The sequence below is a fragment of the Melopsittacus undulatus genome, chromosome 2, assembly GCF_012275295.1.
Source record: "Melopsittacus undulatus isolate bMelUnd1 chromosome 2, bMelUnd1.mat.Z, whole genome shotgun sequence".
In the NCBI taxonomy this organism is placed as follows: Eukaryota; Metazoa; Chordata; class Aves; order Psittaciformes; family Psittaculidae; genus Melopsittacus; species Melopsittacus undulatus.
Genome location: NC_047528.1, coordinates 72,041,473 through 72,067,225, shown reverse-complemented (window position 1 = coordinate 72,067,225; position 25,753 = coordinate 72,041,473). Strand labels below are relative to the sequence as shown.

The window sequence follows — 25,753 nt, the reverse complement described above, 5'->3', positions numbered from 1 at the left end:
GCAGAATTATATGATAAAGGCTTATTCATCAGCTGATGTTTTCAGTTTGACAGTTAATCAGAGATTTTAGTTTTCTAAAATTTATCAAAAAAAAATGATTCAATGTCTATCCAGCTGATAACAATAGGTTTCTTCTGCTTACATCTGTTTAAAGACTTGTCTTCAAATCCTGGGAGACACTGCTATTATTCAGCTTATAATCAAAAGAATTGTCAGAAACTGGTAAGTAGTAATTAATAATACAACACCATGGGAATTACTATTGTAACTGAAGTTGCTTTCTTGAGCAGAACTTAAATCCACTTTCTTCTTGTCATTTTTGGGTGTTTTTCTGATATTGATAAATTACAATTTTCCTTTCCTCCACTTTTGGATCAAATGTTCAAGCTTTCTGGAACTTTTGACTTCAACTATATGCATCAGTCTAGCTCTTCTTCCCAGTAACCAAAAAATCTTTCTCTTTTTCACTTTCTCTGGAACTTCTCTGGAAACCTTTTTTATTTGCAATGACAAATTAAACTATTAATGCAAGCTGTGCCTCTTCTATGAAATTCAAGCCCACTCTTCACTGTGGACTGTTGTCTTGGCTTCAGTGATGCTACTGTTTACAAACAAAGTTCAAAGATGTACTCTCTGTGTTTTTTTATTTGTTTCCCACAGACTTTAAAAGAAGCAAGAACTGGAAAAAGCAACTAATGAAAAAAAAAAAAAACCCTGCACTTCCTGCTCTGAGAAACTACCTTCCCATACAGTGCCCCAAACTGCATTTCACCTTCACATTTATTTGCAGTCAAACTAATTAATTTTTTTTTTCTTTTTTTGTAGTAGATATAATTCACAAAATGTACAGCTTTATAACGTACTTTTCCCTGAGAATTCTCTTTGGAAGTACACCTTAGAAAGATTCCAGTCATGACTCAATGACCCTATTTTCACCCTGCCTTTCAACAAAGTGAACTTAATTTTGGTTTTATTTATTTTTCCCTTTTTATTACAAATTTCAATATTATGTCTATATCATTTGGAGAAGATCTTTGCTAGGGGTTGCTAATTCTGATTTTATAAAATTGGCCATTAGTATCACAGCTGTTTTCCAAGCCAGCTATTGAACTTTACTTTCTGAAAGACTTATGCTACTGTTCTCTCTTACGACCCTCAACACATTTTCAGATTTGTTAATACCTCCTTTCTCCCACAGTTCCTTTGAAGCTAGACATTTCCATCCTAGTTACCCACCCCCTTCTACCCTAATAAGTCATCAGTCTCCTTCCAAAACAATTTTTTTTTTTTTTATCTAGAAGCACCTGTTCATTTGAGCACGTTCTGGGGGTACAGTTCGTCCATTTGCTTTATCTGTGAACTTCTATCTCCTGTAATCATCACTCTTTGGGTCCCTGTTTGGACACATTAGTCAAGCACAAAGTGATTCTGCTAGCAGGATATACCCAGCTTAGAAGTATAAAAATTATTCATTGGTTATCACACACATATGATCACTACTAGATTAGGCATTAACATGCTCACCACATTTTGTAGGACTACAAAGGGTCTTTACTAGCCAGGCAGACAAATGTCAGGAGGAGAAGGGGCAGTTCCTGCAGCTCCCTTGAGCACTGCCATTTCTGATACCCTCGTTTAATTTGTGATTTTATACTTGCCCATGTTGATGCCTTTCCTTGTCTTACCATGTCTGCAGTTTTAGCTTTCTCCTCTCACATGAATCTCCTCTTCAGATTTCCTGACAGGTTGGGGTTTTTTTTGTCCTGCTTACCCCCCTCCCCCCCCCCTTTTTTTTTTCCCTCACAACTCAGCAATTTCCTCAGACTTCTGAGCCATGGTTATGTAGCTGTGTAGCATCAGCAATGGGCCTGGTATCCTTAGAGCACAGATGCCACAATAGACTTCAAGACAGAGGGAGTCACACTCCTCTTTTTTAGCACTGAGATGACTGTGACACAGAGGTAAGCAAACGAATTATTCCAAGTGGCTACCAGCCAGACCTGTAAGGTTTGAGTACACATTGCTCAACAGTAACCTATATGCTTGTGCTTACTCAATAAGAAAAGCTTATACTTTTCCTTGTGATACACCATCAGACATTTCTTCAGATCTTAATACACTGCATTAAGTCATTACATTTCTCAAACTTTTCAATCCATGCATCAGTATTTGGATCTAGGCCAATAATTTGAATTAATATTGCAAAAAACTGCATTAAATCCTTTAATGACACCTACCTACAAGAATTATCTATCGTCCCCATGAAAATTTATTATGCAGAGCTCATAGAAGAGACATTCAGTAGGAGACATAATTTTAAAATGAATGCATTTCCAAATTACACATATAACATCTTTGTCAGTAATAAAGACAAGTTTCACTCCCAATGATTTTCTTTGTATGTCTTCTCATTTTCTATGTAGAACTGTGAAGTAAGAATTCAGTCTTACTAGCAGTGACAAGTTATAGCGGACAATACTGACCAACTTAACTGTGCTGACCAAAAGTAACAAAGTTAAAAGTCGTACTCCAAAACCTCCTTTTGCTGCTGTAGCTTAGCCTGTTAAGGGAACTGATATTATATATGTTTCCAAGTAACTAGATCAGTACTCCAAACGCCTATTCTGGCAAACACTTTATAAAACCATCAGAATGTTTATATAACTCACGTAAGCTTTTTTCTTTTTGTACATTTTATTCTTAAGAAAATGGCAGAGCATTACAAAGAACAACTACTAAGTGCGCAAAGAATGAAAGATATGTCATGCTAAAAAATGTTGAAAATGGATACACTTGTCTAAACATGAACATGCAGCAGATAAAATTAGCTTTGACACTTGATGGGTAAGAGTCTGATCAAGCGTAGCTATGGGAGAGGGCAAGAGAAAGGACTGAGTTGAGACAGGGAGAGAAGTCTTATTTACAATTTCTTCAAAAAGGGTATAAGAGACACCAGTGTCAGCTGCTACATTTGAGAGACAAAGTCTCTGCTATCTGTGGCAACGACTTGGCTTTGCCTATACTTGGAACCATCCTCGATTAGTTTTTTTTTTCACCAATTCATAAAGCTTAATCTGTATTACTAATTTTCCAATTCATTAATAGATCAGACACATTACAGAAGGAAGAAGAGATTGCCTAATGTACTTGAGCCCACATCTGGCAGGATGAGAACAAAAAGGGTCCTCCTGCCACGCTTGTGACCTTTGCACTTGTCACAGCTGTGAAACAAGTATTAATTTAAATGTAAGTGTGGTGCTCATGATGCTACTGCCCACTACAAATTAGAATTCTTGCCTGTAATTAAAGCAGGTTTTTTCTTCCATGACTAGGGCTCATCTCTCATCTAAAAACATCCTGTAAATATGGAAGAGCACAGGATGATGAAAAGGCAGTAACTCCACCATGAGATTATTTGGTTGCTGCAAAACAATTCCAGGGCTCTGTTTTGCAACTATTGCTTTTTAGAATTTGGAAAGACAACTGAACTATGCACAACCACTTTAGACAAAAGAAGCTGTCAAGATCCCACCCAAAACAGATGCAGCTTCTTCTGTCCCAAACCCGTACCAGCCCTTCCAATATACCAATAAAAAGTAATGAGACTCCAGAAGTGGAGGCTTCTAAGTGAAGTCTAATGTATTTTTTCCCCAGCTAGTTTAACTCCAGTAAGGCCCCTGAAAGACTTGACACATACACTTTTATCTCTCCGGTTTTCTTCATCCACTGCTGGCTACAGGATCCCTCTCCACCTGGAATCTACATACTGTGTTGGCTTTTGCTACTCGTCTGCCAGAAGGGTGAGCAGACTCACTTTCTTAATACACAAACACACACACACCAAAAGAAGGACAAGACTACCCAAACCAAACCAAAACCCAGCCTTAATGTCGCCTTAAGGTCACCCCTTCAGTCACAGGAAGCGCCCTCGCACTGGCGGGCCGGAAAGCGGTGCGGACACCCGCCACTGGCGACCGGTTGTCAGCGGCAGCACAAGGGGTGGCGTTGTGAGGCGGCCAAAAAGGCACCCCGCGGGCCTCCCTCCTTCTGGAGGCCGCCGGAGCAGGAGAAGGAGGCCAGCGTAGGCAGGCACACTGCCTCACCCGGCGCCTGTGAACAAGGAGGAAAGACACCCCCCCCCCCTCCAAAAAAAGAAAAGCAACAGACCACAAGCTCCCCGTAAGAGACGCAACCACCCCTCTCATCCGGTCCCCTCACAGACTGACCGTGTCATGCCGGGCTGCCCCGGGCTGCGCACGCGCGTAGGAGCAGCGTCACGGGAAAGGCTGCACTGCCCCCCCTCACTGCTTGGCTTCCCAAGGCTCCGCGGGTGCCCTTTGGCTTTACCAGCTGCAGTGCACGGAGCCACCGCTGTCGCCGCAGCCGGGGAAGGCAGCGCGGCGGGGGAGACCCTCGCCGTCTCCCGAGGATAAAGCCACCCGCGGATAGGGTGCGCTCCTGTGTGCAGAGGTTGGGCGCTTCAGGGTTAGGGCTGGGGCCTTTTGGAGCCGCCCGGGACCCGTCGCGGAACTTGCTTAGCGGAGGTTGTAAGCATTGGTGGGTTCTGCGGCTCCCCACGGACCTGCCTCCGTGGTCGTCATGGAGGGACGTGTGGCCGTTCTGGCTCGGTCTGGGTCCCGGTGCCGGGGGTGCGACGCCCAGGTTTCACTGTAGACCCCCAGGAGTAGCTGGAGTCTCCGGGGGGGGGGGGGGGGGGGGGGGAGGCGGGGAGAGGCTGGGGGTGAGCTGGAAATTTGAATGGACGTGGCCCTCTAAAAAATCGCCCTTCGGTAAAGTTTACGAGTTTAAAAGGCGCGGTGACTTAGTGCTGTGTTCGCTTCAGCTGTCATGTGACGGACTGTGTGTGTTACGTTTAAAAATGTCTCAGGGGTTCAGCTCTGTTTTGCTTAACTTGTACCGGTTGTTTACTGAACGAAAGTGTGTATTTGGGGGGATTCGAGTTGCATTCTAGGCCTGTTCTCATGGCGCACAGGACTAAACAGAAAACTTCGAATTCACTTAGTCGGGATTCAGTTTGAAGTTGATACTTCCGGGACCTCGCTTGTGCAGAAGCGCACTGGGTTCCTTTGCACTGATGGTCAAGGCAATAACGTGATTTTCATCTGAAAAGCTTAATTTGCATGTGTTACTCTTTATGGTCAAGGTCATGCTGGGTTTAAACCAGATTTCTATTTGTTTCGTGAGTTGCTCCTAGGATATCCTTATAGAATGGAAGATTCCAAGGTTTGTCTTGTATCAGCCAGTGTGCTTGAGTTTTTCTTACTAGGATCTTGACACCCACACTTTGGTTTTGTGTGCTGTTGGTTTGAATTTGCTGGAACATTCATTGCAACGTTTTTTTAGCTGAGGTAGAGAGAGCACAGTGTCCACATTGTTAATCATAAGGGACAGTTCGTTTGTTCCTTGTGTTGCTAGCAATATTAGCCCTTCTTGTTTCTGAAATGAACAACTGAATTTATGGCTAGTGGTGAAGAACACAGTGCCAGATGAATACTGAGCAAAAGTTCTGCGTAGGACTATTTCACTGTCAACTGAATCAACCGTTGATACATGTGTGTTTTAAAAAAAGTGTTTGTGAAGAGGGTCTTGTTACAATATCAGAGTCTTGGTGTGCAATTACCTTTCAACTATTCTTAAATCTTGTTTTACTTTTTCCTTAATGTTTTAAACAGATTATGTTTAGAAGAAAGTTTCTACTATGTTTGGCAGTGGTATCCAAGCTCATCGATACTTCCTTTGTAACTTCATGGTGAAAGAGCTTATAGGAGTATCAGTTTAGCTACCACATCATCTGGATCCAGAGGCCACTTTTAAGAAAATGTGGACTGGTAAAAGTCTTTGTAGTGCTCAAATACTGTTGCTTCAATTGAAAAAAAGCAGATCATGTATGTTTCCAAAAACTCAGCAGTTCTGGATTGGAATTCTGAACTCTTGCACTGTAAGAGCACCCTGTAACAAAGTTCAGTTCCAAGTAAGTATTTTTGGAAGGCTGTAGGTATAAGTGATGAGCATCAATACAGTGATAATATAATTTCCTTGAGAAATCTGCAGAGCTAAGCTTTTGACCTTGAAGCCTTATTTATGAGTTGAAGATACCTTTAGTATATCAAGCAGCAAGTTGCAGGAGAACCAGCGTTTCAGAAGGGATGTTTTTTGTCTGACAGTTCTAAGTTTAAGGGAAATACTATTTTTTTTTTTAAATTGTACTTCAGGCAATACTGCATGATATCTGGCAGGCTTATAAGTTAGAGTGACAGTCATCTGGGGAAGAATAGGACCAGAGCTCTGGAAAACATTACTAATGCAATATTGAACAAAAAAGCGGGGGGTGGGAGGGGAAGGTCAATATTTGTCGAGCTGGTGAGGGAGGACGAAAGCATAAGAGTCTGATCATTAAAGATGAAACAAAACCCACAAAAAAACAAAACAAAAAAAAAACCCTACAAAACCAAAAAACTGTGGTTATAAACAAGAACAATGGGAAAGGACACCAAATGAAGGGTAATTTGAGAGTTTCAAATAGCAATGTTTTTTTTTTTTCTAGATGTCTAAAGTTTCTCTTTAAAATACAAATTTCTGCCAGCATAAATAGTGGAACACTGTGGTGTATTTAGGGGGGCTAAGCAACTGAGAATCATCTAGATGGTTTTACAACTATTTTAATTGACTGTTAATCTGTTTGGGGATAAATAGTGTTTATCTTATATCTTCCTGGTTTTCTCTTTTTAATAGTAATATTTGACTGTATGATTGCAGGTTTCAAAAATGAATGATAAACAATCAGTAGTAGATACGGGAATGGCTACAAGTACAGAAGAAACTAAAGTAGCTGCTGGAAAAAGTCCCAGTCAAGTGCGTGATAGAAGGCAACATTCATTAGAAGGTACTGAGCCTTTTGCTGCTGTCTTCTTAAGAAGGGAAAGCTCTTCTGTCCTCTCTAGACTTGTATTAATAATCAGCATGGTCTAAACTCTTAATTTGAAATCTTTGTATCATGCAATGTGTTTATTTTTTACTGTAAACAGTCACAAGGATTAATTCACAAATCCTTTTAAGGGGCTTATACACAATTTTTCTAGTTTGCAAAGATTTGTGTATTTTTCCTAATGTCTTAATGGCTGATTAGATAGTGTACTGATTATTTTGTATTATTATCTTAATTTTTTTCTTCAACATCATCAAACTCTTTCAATGCTTATTTTATGTGACTGGGAGAATCAATTTCTTGAGTATTTGTAAAGGCTGCGAATGACCTGTGATGCTAGTGAGCGTTTTCTTCTGTATAAAATGTATATAAATGTGAAAAAAAATTGGACATTCCTGTGTGAGTGGTAATTTCTGATTCAGATAAATTAGTCATTACAATTACAACCTTTATTTTAGCAATGCTGCATAACTAAACAGTTCTTTCCTTAATTTTGCTTGTTTTGTCATTCCTAGCTAATAACTAATCCTCAGATGTGCTGTTATGCTTCACACAGTTCCTGTGCTTCAGGGTGTTTGGTCATTCACATTCTATGCATGTTTAATTTTTGTTTATAAAGGTGTTTTATTCAGTTGCTTTGGGCATTTTCAGCTTTTGTTTACAAATGGGTTGACAGGGGGGTCATGATTGGTTAAGACACAGATCCTGTGCTGTTTATATCATTGTATTGCACAGGAAACAGCAGTATGAGAAACTGCTGTGCTATTTCTTGTGCATGACAGTTGGGAAGAGAGTACCTATTCTGAAAAAGCTATATTGTACTGTGTCATAATTCTGCTGTACAGGCTTGTCTCCTTACATACCTTCTCTTTTAGTTTTGCATTACAAATGAAAGATACTGCTGAGTAAACCAAAAATGTTCCCCTGCTCCCCCATCCCTTACGCCCTCCCTGGTGTATATTTAATCAGCAGCATTTTTTTTTTTGTTTTCACAGACATGAGAATCTTTTAAATAGAAGTCTAAGGTTTATGTTTATTCCTGAATGCTCCTGCATTATCTGTAAAGTAATGAGATTGAACAGGACCAGCATCCTTCTGGTTTCTTCTTTTGCTTCTCTTTTCTTATTCTTCTGGTTTTTAGCTTGGATACAACAGAAGCATATCTATCCACTTGGTTAAATTGACAATGTTTTCTAAAAGCAGTAGCAAAAGCAGTTGCTCTGTGCTATTGCTATGTCGTATTTATGACATAACTTTACAGTGAGCGCTGCCCAGCTGAAATGTACTTACGCATCTTTTCAGTTCCATTGACATTTTTTCCTAAGACATGGCAATATGATAACTTTGAGTTAATAGATAATACCTTTAATGGTCAGAACTTACATTGAACCATCCAGGAGTATTTGTTCTGAAGTTCTGTGAAGCAGGTGTTTCAGAGCATTTCTAAGATAGCAAGATTTCTGCTGTTTGCTCAGGCTCCTGAAAAAATGGCCTATGTCCAGATGTGACTATGCTCATATTTCTGGTAGTCTGTAAGAAATCTGCAGGGGAATAGTCATCCTGTAGACTTAATTCAATTTTTCTGCATGTCCTCTTGGGAATTGTTATAATCCAACTATTCGTTTTGATCAGAAGAACAGTGGTCTACCTAGATCATCAAAGCAAAAGACACTTCTGAATCATACTATCTCTGAAATTCACCATTCTAACTTGCAAATCAAGTGTTGCCATTATGTATTTGCAAGAATCAAAAGAAGAGGGAAAGTCTGTATTCTCATAAAAGTGTGTACATTGGTTTTCTATTTATTGCTCTAATGCCTGCTTTCTTCTACTCAGATTCCTTTGCAAGGTGAAGCGACATTGCTTAGCTGCATCTGTCATGTAGATAGCTCCTTATAGAACCACAATTCTTTTTCATCTGTATCATCTTTGTACGTTAGTGCTTTGTTACAGATTTGTTTTAACAGGCCTTCAATGCAATGTACAGAACCTCCCCGCAGGCAGATGCATAGTGCAAGCCCTGAGCAGTCCAGTTTGTCCCTATTTTGAGCAGAAGAAGGTTTGGGCAGCAGACCTCCAGAATTATGCTATAACTCAACGTTTTATTTTTTTTTACTTCTCGCTATTTACCCAGTCATAGTGTCATTATATGTATGTGCAAAACCTATTTCTTAGTCATGCAGCTAGATGTAACCACTGGATCTGTCATTTGAACATGAATGTAATCTGCCAATTAACATTTGTACTGAAATATTTTTAAATTCCATGTACATGTGACATACATAACGTGAACTGATTTCAGTTAATAAAAATTTAGTGCCTTGATAATGCAACTGCACTGTTGTTACTTTTGATTTGAAGTCCTCTTGGGGGACCTGTAAAACAGTGCTGTATTTCATGCCATACAAATCCAGCGGATCAAGTACTTCTACTGGGGGGAGGGGGAGGGGAGGGGCAGGAAGAGGTAAGAAAAAAAAAAGGTTGAGGATTTTTAACTCCTGTTTGGGTTGCTTTCACTTCATCTTTTTGGACTTGAAATTAGTCTGCTCTAAATAGAGTATGAGACTGGCAGTATTCTTTAACAGTATTTCTTGAGTTGAAATCCTAGTGTTATTTTTTCATTTTGCATGTTTATCTCTCACTGAATCCTTCTGTCAATCAAGCTACTGATGTGAATACTCAATAATCTCTTTCTGGCTCTTGGGTAGGGGAATAAAGAACAAGAAGTATGGGATCTAAGTATTAAGAATTAACTCTCATTAAAAAATGAATGCCATGTATTCAGACATTCAAGAGAACAGCAGTTACTCAATAACTGGTAATTAGGAATAAAACTCATCAGATAATGAAATTTCCTCATGAAGCTTTGTAAAAAAAGGCATGGGCATCTGACTTTAGTCAGTATATTTTCAGTAGGTTTTGTTCTGATCTTTTGTGGGGTTTTTTTGTTTAATCTTAAATTTCTCAGTATAAGTATGCTTTAGTTTTCATCTTTTGGTGTGTTTTGTTTGGCTTGGGTTTTTGATTGTTTTTTTTTGTGAACATCTAAATATCTTACAGTAGAGAGAGATACTTTTTGGAATGCTTTGTAGATGCACCTTGTAGGAAGTTCAGAAGATGGTGCATGCACATAAGCATATATATGCTTGGTTTTATTTACATAACCGTATGTTACCCATTATCTTAAAATTGTATTTCCTAAATCTCGTAGATGTAATTCTTGGGATTTGTGAACTCTTCCTTTGCTTATTTTCTGACCAATCAATTACATAAATATGGCCTTTATTTTATATAATGTTTCATATTAGTAGTGTCTTGAGACTGAAATCTTTTTTGGGAAAAAATGGGAGTTAATTTTTCCATGCTTGTGTTTCTTCATACCTAATAGTGCAGTTGGTTTGACCAAGTTCACCTTTTTGACAGAGTGGCCCATGATGCAAATGCATCTTTACTCCTAATTTGTAGAAGGCATGGAAACAGCTGCAGCAGTTCATTAAACTCCTGAGAGTTTAGCTAGCCTGAAAGGAAGCACATCATGGCATCATACTTCAAAGTCTTAGTTTCCTGGCACTTGACTGAAAAAAAAAAATATTCAAAGTAGAATTGTGTTTGTTGTTTTCCAGTAAAATCTTGAGTAAACTTCTATCTTCTCTGCAGTACAGTGATTTTTATTTAGATTAAAAGGTCCTTTATTTGTAAAATTAGCAACATGATTTAGCATTTACTTCATTGCAAATGCCTTTCTGTCATTGTCACAGCAAGAGTCAACCTCAAATCCTTTCTATCAGTACAAATGTGTAAGATACATTACAGGTATTCCTACTTATAAGTGGATATGCAAGGGGTTTCAGTATAAAGGGGGTAAAGCACAGTCGATAGTGTTTTAGCAAAATGATCAATGCACCAAACATTACAGTATTCCCTGTCACTGAGATATTATTGGGTTTTAAAGATTGATTGATGGCTTGACTTCGCGAATGAATATTTGGACCCATACTTACTACAGGCGTGCTGATGACTGAAAAGGCCAATGTGGGATAGGCAAATCTGGTTGCAAAAAGCACAGTGAAAGGTCTCCTTGGGAGGTATAGGCGAGGCATGATTCTTTCTACCTTGTCTTTTCTCCTCGAGACTAATTCTGCGTGTGTTCTCAACGGAGACAATGTTATGGGTAAATAGTTCACTTTAGCAGTTTAGTATGTCTTCTTTGCTAGTGTTCTTGAAACCTGGCTCTTATCCTCACCTTTCCTGCACCTCTCATCTCTAGTTTAAGTTGCCTATTCAGCACAAATTCTGTTTCTGTACTTTTGCCTCTCTTCATGAGAACAGATACCAGTGTCTGTATATTATTTCCAAAAGAAACATCTCATCAGCTGTCTTATTTTTTTTTGTCCCATTATATTGATATATACCCAGATAGAGTAGGTGTCTATTTTTGATTCAAAACTAAGATAATCTGTGCAATATCCTGTATATCTGTACAATATAATCTGTGGAATATCTTGCTTTCATAATTGTAGTTATTTGCAGAAACGAGCTAAAGAAAAATACAGCATCATATGTTATTCTTTTTAATAAACCATGCCTAATAATCTGAATTTACACTTGTATTTGTGTTTTGTTAATTTTAGATTACTCTGTTCTTGACACCTTCAGAATATGTTTTCCGACATTTAGTACTTTATATTTTACTTAATACTTTTTATTTCTTATTTTAATAGTAGTAACAATATGTTGTGGGCTTTGTAATTTTTTTTTTTTTAATAAGAAACTACTCTAATAATTTGTCTATTAATGACTGCTAATAATACTACTAAGGAAATTAGTTCCAAAGGTGCAGGAAACAAGCTACTTACTTACAGAATTATATTGGATTCAGGGCTGTGTATGTGTAAGGGGAGTGTGATGACACAGTAGCCATCAGTTTTATAATTTATTTGACTTTGACTGTAGATGACTAACAATATTCGCTCTCCAATAACCACTTCTGAGTAGCCACCTTTTCTTTGTATTGCTTTGACAAGTTAGATTAAAATACATAGTAATTTTGTGTATATATGTCTGTATGTATATGTGTATATTTATTGATTGATTGAAAAAGGGATTTGTCCCAAGCAGTAGTTTAGGGTTATTTCCAATTTTGGAGATGATGACTAATTGCCACTTGTTTGATGTATTTGGTAATCAAAAGTTTTTACTTTTCTTAAATAAACTGCTGTTTGTTATTTAGATGTAGTATATTATGTGTTCTGTCCTAAAGTAGTAGACGTATATTATAAGATAAAATTAACTGATTCTTTTTCTGACTGTGAATCTTTATTTCCACAGCAAAAATGAAACACATCAATCTGTCATTTGCGGCTTGTGGTTTTCTGGGTATTTACCACTTGGGGGCAGCAGCTGCTTTTTACAAGCATGGTAAGAAGTTACTGAAAGAGGTGAAAGCTTTTGCGGGAGCTTCTGCGGGATCACTGGCTGCCACTGTCTTATTAGCAGTACCAGAAAATATAGAGGTAAATTAATAAACTCATAGGTATAGGACACGATAATTTTCAAGGATATTTTTAATATATCATCTACCGTTAATTTTTTTAAAAATATCTTGGTTCTTGTTTTAATTACTGTAAAGGAGCAGGACTTGTGTATATGTTTTTATAAACAAAATCTGTTGCCTAGTAGGCAAAAATGTTTATGAAGCAAGTATTTCTTTATGGAAAAAAAAACCTGTCATAAGAAACTTATTTTAGGCTATGTAAATATAAATTTAATGTGTGTGAATGTTCAGTTGTATGAGCCAGATATACTTTAATATACCAAAATCTGTGTGCACTTAATCCCCGTGCATTACCAAATTAATCATTGTGGTCTTGGCTAGAGGTAGGCTTTACTGTGCAAATGAATAGCACTATTCTTTCCCTTTTTTGTGAAAGGAGATGAAAATGATAGATGGAGTGTATCTTCATAAAGTCAAAGAACACCACACACTGGCTCAATTTTTTCCTTCCTGACTGTGCTTCATTAGCCAGTGCAAGAATTGGCTTGTGCACCTCCTTTTCACTAATACCGTTCTCAGTGTAACAGCAGTAGTCCCATTATATCATTGTAGCATTTTGTTGTGTGCTGCATACCTGTGTGTTTGTGGGCTTTTTCTCCAGAGATGCCACTCTTACCGTGAATGTGGCATCATGTAGAGACAGCAACATTATATTTGATGACAACTCTATTACGGGTTCTGTGGGAGAGCATTCGCTTTCATTTTTGTTTGGTTGGTTTTCCCCATAGGTTGTCCTCCTGAAGTGCCGGTATGACTTTTATAGAGGACTAGGCCTTGTCAAAATGCTATTTCTTTAATATTTTGAATTATAATAAACAGCATTACTGGGGGGAGGGAAAGGCTGTTAGATGTTTGTCTAAGTACACTTAAGTTTCAGTCCAGTGAGCATTGTGTAACTTTTTCTAGGCCTCTCTTATTACACCTTTCACTGCACTTGATTAAATTAATAATCCCTGCTAATACCACACTTTGCCACTGATCTTTCTGTTTGTTGCTTGTTTCTGCTGGGATATGAACATAGCTTGCAGAGTTAGCTATACTTCTATTGCTTTCAGCAATAAGTTATTCCCTGGCTTCTGTTCACCACCACCCCAGGTACATTTTTTATGTCATTTGGTATTGGGCAAGTTCCACTCTGTTGTGCAGAGAACCTGAGTTGAATTCTGTTCAGGTGTTACTAGCCTCTGACTAGTAGTTCAATTTCAAGTTTGCCTGGTATGATGCATACCTCTACCTTTTAATTTCCTTTGTGGTAAGCACAGCAGCTATCCTTTTAACAGTTCAAGGAAATTTTTCTGCATGTTGTAGGGTCTAGGTGAGCAATTGAGCATTTGTTCCTAGCCTGGTCTAACTTATAAAGATCTTTCTAAGTAAAAATATTAGAACGTTCTTTTTTGTTTTGTTTGTTTGTTTTGTGAAAGCTAAGTCTGTATTGCATTTCTTCCTAATTCTAATGGAATTTAAGTAAAGGCAGTGTTGTGTACTGAATAGAGTTAACTTTTCATATCAGGGTAATTATATTATTACATTCCTGAGTTAAAATATTTTATATCTACATCTTGCATCAATTAATTCTTTTTCCCTCTTTTTGTTTCCCTTCTCTCTCCAGAGATGGCTATGTTAGACAAGCTATAATTAGGACTTTCTCCATCTCCTCATAGTCTCAAAGCTCTAAAGCAACCTTTCCTTATCTTGGAGAGAATTTTACCATTGAGGATTTCTTGTTTTGACTGTTGCTGTTCTAATATGACAGTTTGCAAATGTTTTTCTGTCGTATCTTGGATTTTTGTCTCTGTTGAAAAGGCATGGGACTTGAGAATTCTAGGGAGCCTTCTAAAGTTAGAGATAAGTATGTATTTATTTCAAAAGTACCTTGATCATGTTTGATGTCAAGTTTGCTTAATACAAGTAGTTACGATTTCTAAACATGTTCTCGGTCACCGTTTTAAATTTAGATGTATTGTTTAAAGCTTCTAGCACTAAAACCGTAAACAATTCATACCTGTAAGAAGTTGTCCCTTTTGGCAACAAGAATTGAGAGTCTAGGTATGATTTATTCTTAGTACTTGTAATATGGAAAGTAGTTTTCTGTCATTCACCTAGGTTTGCATTCATCCAGCTCCCTGTTACTCCATCACTTTATTAAAGCATCTTAGGCTTAAAGATAGTAGTTCTGAAGTGCTTCTCTGTAGGGTTTTGTTTCTTCTGTATTTGGAGAATGAGGTGTCTGAATGTGCCTCTTTCCGGCTACAAAAGCCTAACTGCCTAATGTAGAGTAAATGTAATACTTTGTGCATATAACTAGGTTTATATATTTATATATTTTAATTGCCTTGGAACTGGCAATGGCAAGTACCTCAGTGGGTAAATCTAGTTTATGTGAAATGAATGTGCACAAATCTTTACAGTGTTTGTTACTTTAAGAGGTATGGGCCTCTTAATGAATGTTTTTGACACATTTATTCAAAGGCCATATAGAGAAAGTGGATGCAAGGACTGCTTTCCTGTCTTAAGTGAGTGCTCTGTCATACAAGTGATGTGACAGAGTTAACCTGCTTCAGTCAGTGTGCTCATGATCTCATATAAATCCTCACCCCAACTTTTTCCTGGTTTTCCTTCCATTAAATCCTTTACACTTCTCAGTAGGACACACTTTTTTTTTCCATACACACCTCCCCCCCCCCCCCCCCCCGGTCATGTCAATCATTTATTTTGTTACTAGCAACATATTTGTCCTTTATGCAGGAAGCTAATATGCCAGGAACCCAAATCTATCTATAGACATCTTTTACTCTATAAACATGTGGTTAGATATGTAAATATGGGTATAATATATTTATCAAGTACCAATTTCAGAAAACTGCATGAGATTGGATTTAGCTTTTTCTTCCCCCAAATTATTAGAGAAGTCTACATGAAAGGATTAAAAAAAAAAAGGAAATACAAATACTGGATAGTGAGTCTTAAGCATTCTGAATCATAATTTATTGTTTCAGAATCTTATTGCTAAAAGATAAATGCTACCAATTCCTTTACTCTCCCTTTGGAGTTCCTATGGCTCACACTTTAAGCTATTTTTCTGCAGTCACTAATGCTAGGTATTTCAGCTTGTATAAAAGAAGTTCTCTGTTCAGTGGACTCTATTGTCTGGTTTTCTGCAATGCTTTTTCTTCGTATGTCATCATTCATCACAGTATTCCATACATTAAGTACTTTCATAGTATTATATTCAATAAATATATGTATTTATTTGTGTAGCATGTATTTATATATGTGTATGTAGTTATGTAGCATGATTTTTGCATTAATGAGAAGAAATTGTAATATCTTATGTGCTTATAGGCATCTTGTGTTTGGTTTTAGTATTAAAGTAGTCTTTGAAATAAAAGGTGAGTTCACACTTGAAATATAAATGACCATTGTTGTAATGGCATGGTTCAGAGAACTGACTGTTTAGCAGTAGTAATGCATAGAAAAATAACCTTTAACTTTCCTTGATTGTTAAAGTTGTAATCTTGTGAGGGATTGTTATTCGTATTATTAATGTTACAATTATTTTTATTTGGGATCTAAATTTCTTACAAAACAGTTCTTATAAAAGGATCAACATTTTGTTATGTGTATAACATTACTGACCAAGCAGATAAAAGAAAATATTTCAGTCTGATCTTACAGCTATCTCTTGATTAAAAGTTTTAGCTGCTAGTATGTTTTAGATACCACAGTTGAACATACTTCCCATAACTAAAACATCCTTAATAGTGAATGTTTTCAATTTCCAGCAAAGTAAGCAGTTTGCCTATGGATTTGCAGAGGAAGTTAGAAAATTGGACTTCGGTGCTATAACGCCTGGTTATGATTTTATGAAGACACTTAGGTACCTATCTTAATGCATTTGTAAGATCATTTATGTGTGAAGCTCTAAATAAAAATGGAGAGTGTGCATATTTTTTTCTATACTGTGTGGCTCTCAGCAATTTTTCACCCCTAACATATTTGCAAGGTTTTAAAATAATGATGGTGAATAATGCTAAGCATTTTCATTACTCTAGGGAAGGCATAGAATCTATTCTTCCTCCTAATGTTCATGAGATAGCTGAGAACCGGCTTTATGTGTCAGTCACTAACACCAGAAATGGGGAAAATCATTTGGTTTCAAATTTTGCCTCCAGGGAGGACCTCATTAAGGTAATGATGTTAAATATTGCTGCTTTAAATAAAAATGCTTCGGTTTCCTCAAGATTAGGAGAATGTTATTAGCTTTATAATAAATCACTATTTTACTCAAATAGTCACACTGTCAGTGGTGGTATAACCATAACGTAAACAATGAAAGCAGAATTCAATCCTACAGTTTCACAATTTCCACTAAAAGTTATTTTGGTGTTTGTATTTTTTGTCTGTCTTTAAAGTACTACTTTGTAGGCAAAGTGTGTTTAAAAAGCAAAAGGGTAACTAATGGTTACAGTAGATGAGAATAAAACAGACAATCTCAATATTTTGTAACAATTGCTGAGTCTTTTTATATCTCTTCATTGATACCATTTATACTGTATTTCATCAAAAAAAAAAGAGTAAAGAAAAGGAAGCTTACAGAAAATCCAGCACTTTCTACAGGTGCTTATGGGGAATAGATATAATGTAATGTTAAATACCATATATAAACTGTATTTTAACTGTCACTGGAAAGCATATCTTTTACAGCTCGTCTCTTCTTTTGAATGTCACTTTTAAAATCTGGATCAGGATTGTATACATAAGCTGATATGAAACGGTAGGAGGAATTCAGGTGCATGTAAAGCAAATGTTCTTTCTAGTAATTTACTATCTTAGTGGAGGATATCCTAAGATACAGCAGAATAAAGGAGGAAATAGAATAAGAAGGAATTCCTTCTTTCCCTACTCTTGTGGATGGGAAAAGATAGAGTAAATAAGATCTTTATAATTAACACTTAGAGAAAAAAGAGCATACTCAGTAACAAAATCTCAATGCATGTAAATGTATGCATTATAAAACTAATGTATTGACTGATTACTGCTATATTATTTAATATAGGTATACATATATGAAAATATGTATTGGTTCAGAATTACTTTGCTGCCTTTTCTTCACTTTTTTTTTCTCTCATCTTTCTCATTTATTTTCTGTAGGTCCTGCTAGCAAGTAGTTTTGTACCAGTGTATGCAGGAATTAAGCCAGTGGAATATAAAGGAGAGGTAATCTTTCGTTAAGTTTAACTACAAACTTTTTGTGAAAGAGTGTTTTTCATTTATGATGCAATTATATGATTTTAAGGGAAGACAACTGCAATACTATATTAGAATAGTTATTGTTTCTGTTGATACTGTAGATTAACACCATTAAAAAGGTGACATAAATTTGTTCATGTGTTGTTTCAAAAATTGCGGGTGCTGAGACTGAGATGATCTCTGTGCATGAAGCTATTTCCTTAAAGTAGTCTTAGTAAAGATGCTTCTCATGACAAGCTGTGTTACAAACTCTAAAAATGCTTTTTGAAATTTAAAGGACCAACAATCTGCTTTTCTGTTTAACAGAAAGAATGGTAAGGAAGGTCTTGTTAAATTGGACACTGCTGGAATATGTGTGCTTGTTTACATATGTGTTCTCATGTTCTGTACAGAATTACATGCTTACCATGCACTTTCAAATCTCTTACCTTTGGACAAGCACTGAAAAATAAGCTTTTTTTCCTATAGCACACAGTTATGAAGTTTTCAGAGGTGTATGGTACTATAAGAAAATCTTTTCACAGTTGCCTGTACTTGATTTATCTTCAAGAACATTTTTGTCTTTCTTACATAAATATCTTAATACTTCAAGAATAATTTTGACTGTTTAGTATGTTTGTAAAACTAGAAGCATAAAAATAGCTATTTCTTTCTTTCTGAGAAATACTACAGGATACTTTTCCCTTTACTTCCTCATACATATCCACATGATGTCTTTAGAACATGCATAATCCTCACAGCAACCCTATAAAGACAAAATAACACATCTCCAAAACAATATATGTTTGTTTGTAGCAAGAGGGAGTTGGAGATCATTATGTCAGAAAGCTTGACAACTTTAGAATTATGTATACAGCAATGCATATCAACTAAAATGTTGGAAGGATTTAAATAAGTATTGCCTGACAGCTTGAGTTGAATAGAGACTGCTTGCAGCTTCCCATGATCTGGAAATTTTGATGATTGGAGTCTTCATATGTTGTTTGTGCAGTGCAGTGGGCATGCATGGATGTTTAGCTTCGTTCTGCCATTAGTTAAAGGAAAGAAATGTGTTGTTCTTTCAATTAAATTGAATAGGTGCTTCAGAGTTTGTCTAAAGCTTATTTAAAACTCATCTGATTGGATAAACTCTGCTATTATGATTTGCAGAGGTTTTGTAGTATTTACTGAAATGCCTGCAGCTTCTTCCTAGTGCATAGTTCTCATTCCTGCCTAACTTAGTTCTTTGCATTCAGAAGTGAAATCAATGAATGTTTTTTGCAGAAACTGGTTATTCTGTTACTTGAAAGCTTGTTGTCATTCCCAAAGCTTCTTACTACTCTCCATAAATGAGATTAAGAAAAGGTAGTTTTGGGGAATGAGGTTGTTTTTGTTTGTTGTTAGTTGTTGGAGTGATTAGTTCTGCATGTCTGCATTGACTTTTCTCATACTCTGTAAAACAGTGCATTGGTGGTTTGGGGATTTAATTTACTTTATTTTATTTTACTTTATTTTTTTTCTGTTAAATGGACATGGCTTCCATTCTCTTAGTCCACAGCACTTAGACCAGGGTGAGAACTTAGGATCTCACTTGCAATAGTAATGAGTTTATGTGAGAGGGTACTGGAGGCCCTAAAGCATTCAGTGTAGAGCTAGATACATGGCATGTAACCTCATGATCTAGGCATTATCAGCACTGAAATCAGTAAGATGGATTGGATATTCATTTGTCTCTGTGAGGCCACCTGTCATATTAGTGTATTCCAAGTTTTGTGGAAGCTGTACTATAAAAGGCCAGTGTTCAGTCTTCCTGCATTTACACTAGTTTCAAGTATTAAATTCCTTAGGCAATGTGTTCTAGGGCAGCATGGAGTCAAGCTTTCTGTCTGCTAGCTACTGAAGTCTACTGGCTTTATATGTGCTTCAGAACAGTTAATGTGCATCTTCTCTGTGCTACATATGTCACCTGCGTATATATTACCAGGTCGTCTGGGAGCGTTTTTAAAATGTAATTCAGTATGATATTCTAGGTACATGATACACGGCAAGTAAGGGAGTATGGTGCACTTCTGCTGGAATAGTATCAGATAATCATAGCCAAATTTTTTGATAGCCTGTCCCTACAACCTATAGAGAATGAGCCCTAGGGTAAACTGCTTGCAGCAGTGTTCTTTCTGGGAATAATACTTTTTGGGAAGCATTTGGCTCACACTGAAATGAAATTTGGCTGTGGTGCCTGTAAAGACCAGGCTTGTGCCCCTAGACACAAAATATCACAGAATCCTAGAATGCTTTGGGTTAGAAGGGACCTTAAAGATCATCTAGTTCCAACCTCCGTGCCATGGGCAGGGACAGAACCCACTATATCACATTGCTCAAAGCGCCATCCAATCTGGCCTTGAACACTGCCAGGGATGGGGCATCCACAACTTCTCTGGGAAGCCTGTTCCAGTGCCTCACCACTGGAGGGAGGAATTTCTTCCTCATATCTAACCTAAATTTACCCTCCTTCAGTTTAAAGCCATTACCCCTTGTCCTATCACTATTTGCTCATATAAAAAGTCCCTCTCCAGATTAACTGTAGCGAAAGCTGCTGTAAGGTCTCCCCTGAGCCTTCTCCAGGCTGAAAAACCCCAGCTCTCTCAGCCTTTCTGCATAGGAGAGGTGTTCCAGCCCTCTGATCGTCTTTGTGGCCCTTCTCTGGACTGGCTCCAACAGGTCCAAGTTCTTCCTGTGTTGTGGGCCCCAGAGCTGAACGCAGTACTGCAGGTGGGCTCTCATGAGAACAGAGTAGAGAGGAAGAATTGCTTTCTTAAACCTGCTGGTCATACTCCTTTTGATGCAGCCCAGGATACAGTTGGCTTCTCGGCTGAGACACAACACTGCTCATGTTAAGCTTTTTGTCAACCAGTATCCCCAAGTCTTTCCTGTGTGGGGTTCTGCAAGAATTCAGTTGGTTGCTTTTTGGTTTTCCTTCCTCATTCTTTCCTATACTCAACTTCTTCAGCAGACTTGTTACCTGCTCCCTCTTATGTGCCATAGTTTTTCAGTTCTTTTCCACCTTTACCTTCTACTTTCCAGCTATTGCTGTCTTGTATCGTGTGTGTAATAATACAAGAAGCTCTGGGAGAAGAGAGGAGTCATTTTTGGCTTAGTTTCTGCAGTCACTTTACTTGAACATACAGGTTGTCCAGCTCCTAGTTTGCATCAGAGTAATGTTTTAGAATTATATGTTCCATGTGTAATATTACGATCTGATGTCATCATGTATGTGTTGCAAAAAATTCTGCCTGGGGCATTTTGTTATTAGGTTAACTAACAAGACTTATCAGTAGCTTGATAAATATATTATGTATTTACACATTATGTGAAATGCTCATTAATGAAACACTTTGTGTGTACTTTGTCAGCTCTTTGATTTTAATGTCTTATACACAAGTTATTAATGGTATTCCGAGAAGGAATCTTGTAAGTTTTCTTGAGGGTGGGGTAGAGGAAGGACAGGAAGGATGAAGTATTCAGTTATGATCATACTGTACTAATGTTACTTTTAAAATATTTCTGTTTCCCAATAGAAGTGGGTCGATGGTGGCATTACCAATGGCCTTCCTATCTTGCCTTTTGGAAGAACTGTGACAATTTCTCCTTTCAGTGGTCGTTTAGATATATGTCCACAAGATAAGGGATATGTGGATCTTTATATTAAATATGCAAAACAAGATATAATGGTGAGTTGCTTGTTTGTTAAATAAATTCAGAAGAAGAAAAAGTAGTTGTGCAGTTAAGGCTACGCTTATTTTTAAGTGTCTGGTTTGTGTCTATATATCAACTTAAGTAATATTTTGGCATTTTCTGGTTTGCAAATGGAGGGTAAACTTTTTCTTAAATACAAGGGAAGGAAAATGCAGAATAAAGAAGAAAGGTTGAAAAACATTGATCTAGTATGAAATTGAGCAAATTATCCAAGCTTATAAATGTAAATAATCTAGGCTTGCTTTAAGTGTCAGCTGGTTTTGGCTAGGCAGTATTTATAGGACGTCTGTAGAATACCTTGGAGAGGGAAATGCCAGAACAGCCCTTCATGCTTATTGAAATCAGCTCCTCTAACTGAATTTAAAATACAAGTTCTTAAGTTGTATATTTGAAATGGTATGCAATGACTTGTCACTTCACTGCTCAAGAAAGCTTGTGAACATTTGTGACCACAGTGCTTTTTCAGAAGTCATTTTGTTAGATGTTACAGAAACATTTCTGCATACTGGAATGTAAGCTAAGACTGATTTTTATGCCCTCGTTTTCATCATTGACATTTGTGTCTTTGCAGGCTTCTTCTCATAAACTTTAACCTCAGTCTTGCTTCCTTTGACATGATAAAAGAAAATATTGAATAGCAGTAGACCTAGCTGTCAAAAAAAATCCCATTTAAAGAAAAATAAAGATTAACAAAAACTGGTACTTTTTTGTTTATTTTTTTTAGACAGTTCTTACTATGTTTTCTTAATTTGAGTAAAATTAGTGTTAGGTAATGCAATACTAAAATGGACCAATTTCTGAATCTTTATAATGTTTCACAGATTTTAAGCATAACAATACTTGGTAAAAGATCACAAAGTACAATCATAGAATCATAGAATAGTTAGGGTTGGAAAGGACCTTAAGATGATATAGTTCCAACCCCCCTGCCATAGGCAGGGACACCTCACACTAAACCATATCACTCAAGGCTTCATCCAACCTGGCCTTGAACACTGCAGTAGGATTATTGATTTCATATATATTGAAATAATACGCACTCGATTACTGCATATTTCTTAGTCATGATTCGTATCTAAACTCTAGTGCATCTAGAGGAGGAAAATTGAGCTGGAGATTAGGTTATTTTAGAGACAAAGTTAATTGCAGATTTACAGTGGTTCTAAGGTCGTGCAGGTGCAGACTTGTGCAGAAACTTGGGGAACATTTTAAACTATTCCATTTGAAGCACCTTTAGCTTTTAGAGCTGTAAAAATGTGCACTAGGAGTATTTTTTTTTTTTTAGCAATGTAATTTGCATAAAATGAAGAGTTGTATATTTTAATTTATCAGTACTGGAATGTGAATAGTTTTGTGTTTCCTCAAAACTCCTCCATCTATTAGAGCCAGAATTCGAATAATTGCTTACTTCAAATAGTGAAGATTATTTTGATACTGTTTTGCAAAATTGTGTATAATAAAGGCTTTAGCTAAAGTATTAATAAATTAAGAACATTAGTTTTAATTTTGTCATAAACAATTTAATAATGCCTGTACTTAAGAACAAAGTTCTGAAATCTTTTTACACCATCAAAATGACCACTTGGCATGCTGAGTAGTTCTTAATTTGTTGCTGATACAAGCTACATTTATACTCGTATGTTAAACACTGCTTGGGAATGTTCCCAAGATTGTGGTTGTTTGCACTAGTAAACTGTCAAAATATTTCCTTGCACAAGTTTAGCATGTGCCAGGACCACTCTGCCAGGCACTTCTGGGAATGATTCCAAAGTCAAAATGTTTCAGAAACTTTGGGCAGTTTTACAGGCATGCAGTCTGTCTTGGATGCTGTGAGTTTACTAGTGCATATTTCAGACCCTAAGTGCCAGTTTGTCTTGGCTCTCAGCAGTGTACCTGGACATGGCTAATTCACTAGTGTAGACATAGCCATGCTGGACTTCTGTTTTTACATATGCTGCATGAAACATGACAGAACAGGTAGCAACACAGTCAAGTCTAGATAAGTTGCTTTAATAATTTATATTATTATTTATAGCTTCTTGCTAATTTATAGCTTCTTGCTCTTTTGCAGCTGTCTCTGGCCAACCTAGTAAGACTTAATCAAGCTTTTTTCCCACCAAACCAGGAGAAAATGGAATCATTGTACCAAAATGGATTTGATGATGCTGTTCATTTTTTACTGAAAGAAAACTGGTTTGAGTAGACTGAACACAGAAAATTAACAAAACCTGATGGCTGTCAAAACAATTCCTACAGAATCTCAGAGATTGCTGTCCCAGTTCCTGTTTGAGAAAATAAAAAATCACAATGGCATTACGTCTGATTCTGCTGAGAAAGTATCAGTTGCGTTCCAAAGACCTGTGTAAACATGTCAAAATGTGGAATGGTACTTGCCTGGTAATTGCTTTGTTTTGAGAAGATTCAACCTTAGACCTGTTTTGCTTCAGCTGAAGACTCAAGTTTGGGAACCATGAAAAATTACGATCTGTATCGTTCACTTTTTAATAGTTGTGCGTGCTAATTGCATGCTTGTGATATTGCTGATCCAGTATATATTTTACAGTGTTGTAAAGGACTTGAATGCTTAGCACTAGCCAGAAGAAATAAAATGTTTGCACTTTAACTCTGTATATTTTTTAACATTAAAAGTTATTGACTTTTTCAGTGAATATGGTCCTCTAAAATTTTAAATACTAGTTAAATTTTGTAACAGAATTGTGATGTTTGAACATAAAAAAATCTTGTAAAAAAGGGTATATGAGATTGTTATTTATTATGTTTTCTTTGCTAAAATTAAATAAGTATATTTTCTTGGAATTTTTGTCAAGAGTTCATTTATAAATTTCTTGGCATGTTGTAACAATCTGAGTATCTGGAAAAAAAAAACCCTCCCAACCAAACCAGTCTACTGGAGAGAAGCAAGTCAGCAGGTAATGAACTCAGGCTCATATATCTTGCTTACCATTCACCTTGCATGTTCAAGATTTTCAGTCTTAATGCCTTAATGCTAAAATCCACAACAGTTTATTTAAAAACAAACTGTTGCCTTTTAAAGTGGGCTTTTGAAGTTTATTTCTTAAAGAGATTGATTTAAACATGTATGAAATTAGAGAATTCCTCCAGAAGAAAATATGCAGTTGAAAAATAAGATTATAAAAATTCTGCTATGTTTGAAAGCCTCTTCAGCACATAACCACTGTATTTATATATAGATTGCATCAGATTAGGATTCATGTGGCAGGTACCAAATCCTTTTGATACTGTATTAGATAATGAAAAAAACCCAAACAAAAGAAAACCAACCCAACACTGATGTAAAGACCCTTTTGCTTTAGAGCAGCAAATCTTTCACACAACATGAGGTTCTTTATATAGCAAAAACACTGTACCCTGCACAATTTTGAGATTCGTGGGACAGCATTTTTCATGTAAAACTGAAATAAGTTACCTTTGTGCTACCAAGGTACCTGTGCCTGACTCACTTGCATACTCATTTATACAGCATGAATAGAAATACAAAATAATACTGTTAAGAAATTCTCTTCTTTCACGCTGATCTGTTACAGTCTGAGCCTCTGATTCAATGGTAATACCTGTTTTGGCGTTCTGGTGGAGACTTGAAACTGCTCTTTTTTTACTTAGTGTTCTGGAGGCTTGGAGCTACTGACTGGCTTTCAGAAACAGTGTGTATCTTCTGGTCAGGTACCTCTCTGAGCAATAGTGTCACCAAATATATATTTAGTGAGCCTGTACAAAGCTTGTTTTTCTAGATTTGGGTTTTTAAAATGCTTTTAAAGGAGAAAGTTACTAAATGCAAAGTCCATTTGTTGTTGATGGATATAGCTTTTGAGCATCGCCAGTGTCATAGTTTGCTATGTTCTTTAACCCATAAAAATTTGACTTTTTTTTCAGCATATATTAATATAATTCACAAGAATGTAAGCTTTATCATGTTTAGTGAGCTGTAAGAGCCACAGGTAACATGTGCTTCAGAAACTGATCTTTGCAGGTAAATGGTAGATGATATGTTTCAGGAGTAAAATCATATTAACAAAGACAGTGGAAATGTTCATTGTGGTAAAGAGGGGTTTTTTAATGTTGGAGCATAAAAGTTCAATGAGAACAAAAATCTATTCAGTCACCACACTGGTGTACAGACTGGGTACTGCTGCATGCATGAGATTTTGCAGTTACCACTAGTTTATAAATGCATTTTGATTGTGTATGACCTACCCAAAGGCTGTTTTCTCTAAGTTGATCCTAATGAAACA

The 25,753-nt window shown here is 36.7% G+C and overlaps 1 protein-coding gene across 6 annotated transcripts; it reads left to right on the top strand.

Moving 5' to 3' along the window:
• Window positions 1–4,291: 4,291 nt before the first annotated feature.
• On the top strand, window positions 4,292–24,299 carry PNPLA4 (patatin like phospholipase domain containing 4). 6 transcript variants are annotated; one of them, XM_031050998.2, is made up of 9 exons: window positions 4,292–4,450; window positions 5,694–5,992; window positions 6,778–6,904; window positions 12,275–12,459; window positions 16,283–16,377; window positions 16,553–16,688; window positions 17,652–17,717; window positions 21,305–21,457; window positions 23,554–24,299. In XM_031050998.2, exons 2-9 carry the CDS (start codon window positions 5,840–5,842, stop codon window positions 23,683–23,685), a joined length of 1,047 nt encoding a protein of 348 aa, XP_030906858.1. In that variant the 5' UTR covers window positions 4,292–4,450; window positions 5,694–5,839; the 3' UTR covers window positions 23,686–24,299. The 6 variants fall into 6 exon arrangements, with proteins under 6 accessions (XP_030906858.1, XP_030906857.1, XP_030906856.1 ...); XM_031050997.2 differs by having other exon boundaries at window positions 4,292–4,470; XM_031050996.2 differs by having other exon boundaries at window positions 4,292–4,544.
• The last annotated feature ends 1,454 nt before the right edge of the window (window positions 24,300–25,753 follow it).

Excerpts from the sequence above, each read along its gene's own strand:
- PNPLA4 (XM_031050998.2), top strand. The coding sequence starts at position 5,840 with ATGTGGACTGGTAAAAGTCTTTGTAGTGCTCAAATACTGTTGCTTCAA. Across the intron at positions 5,993-6,777 it reads GTAACAAAGTTCAGTTCCAA|GTTTCAAAAATGAATGATAA; the intron begins GTAAGTATTTTT and ends GTATGATTGCAG. Across the intron at positions 12,460-16,282 it reads CAGTACCAGAAAATATAGAG|CAAAGTAAGCAGTTTGCCTA; the intron begins GTAAATTAATAA and ends TTCAATTTCCAG.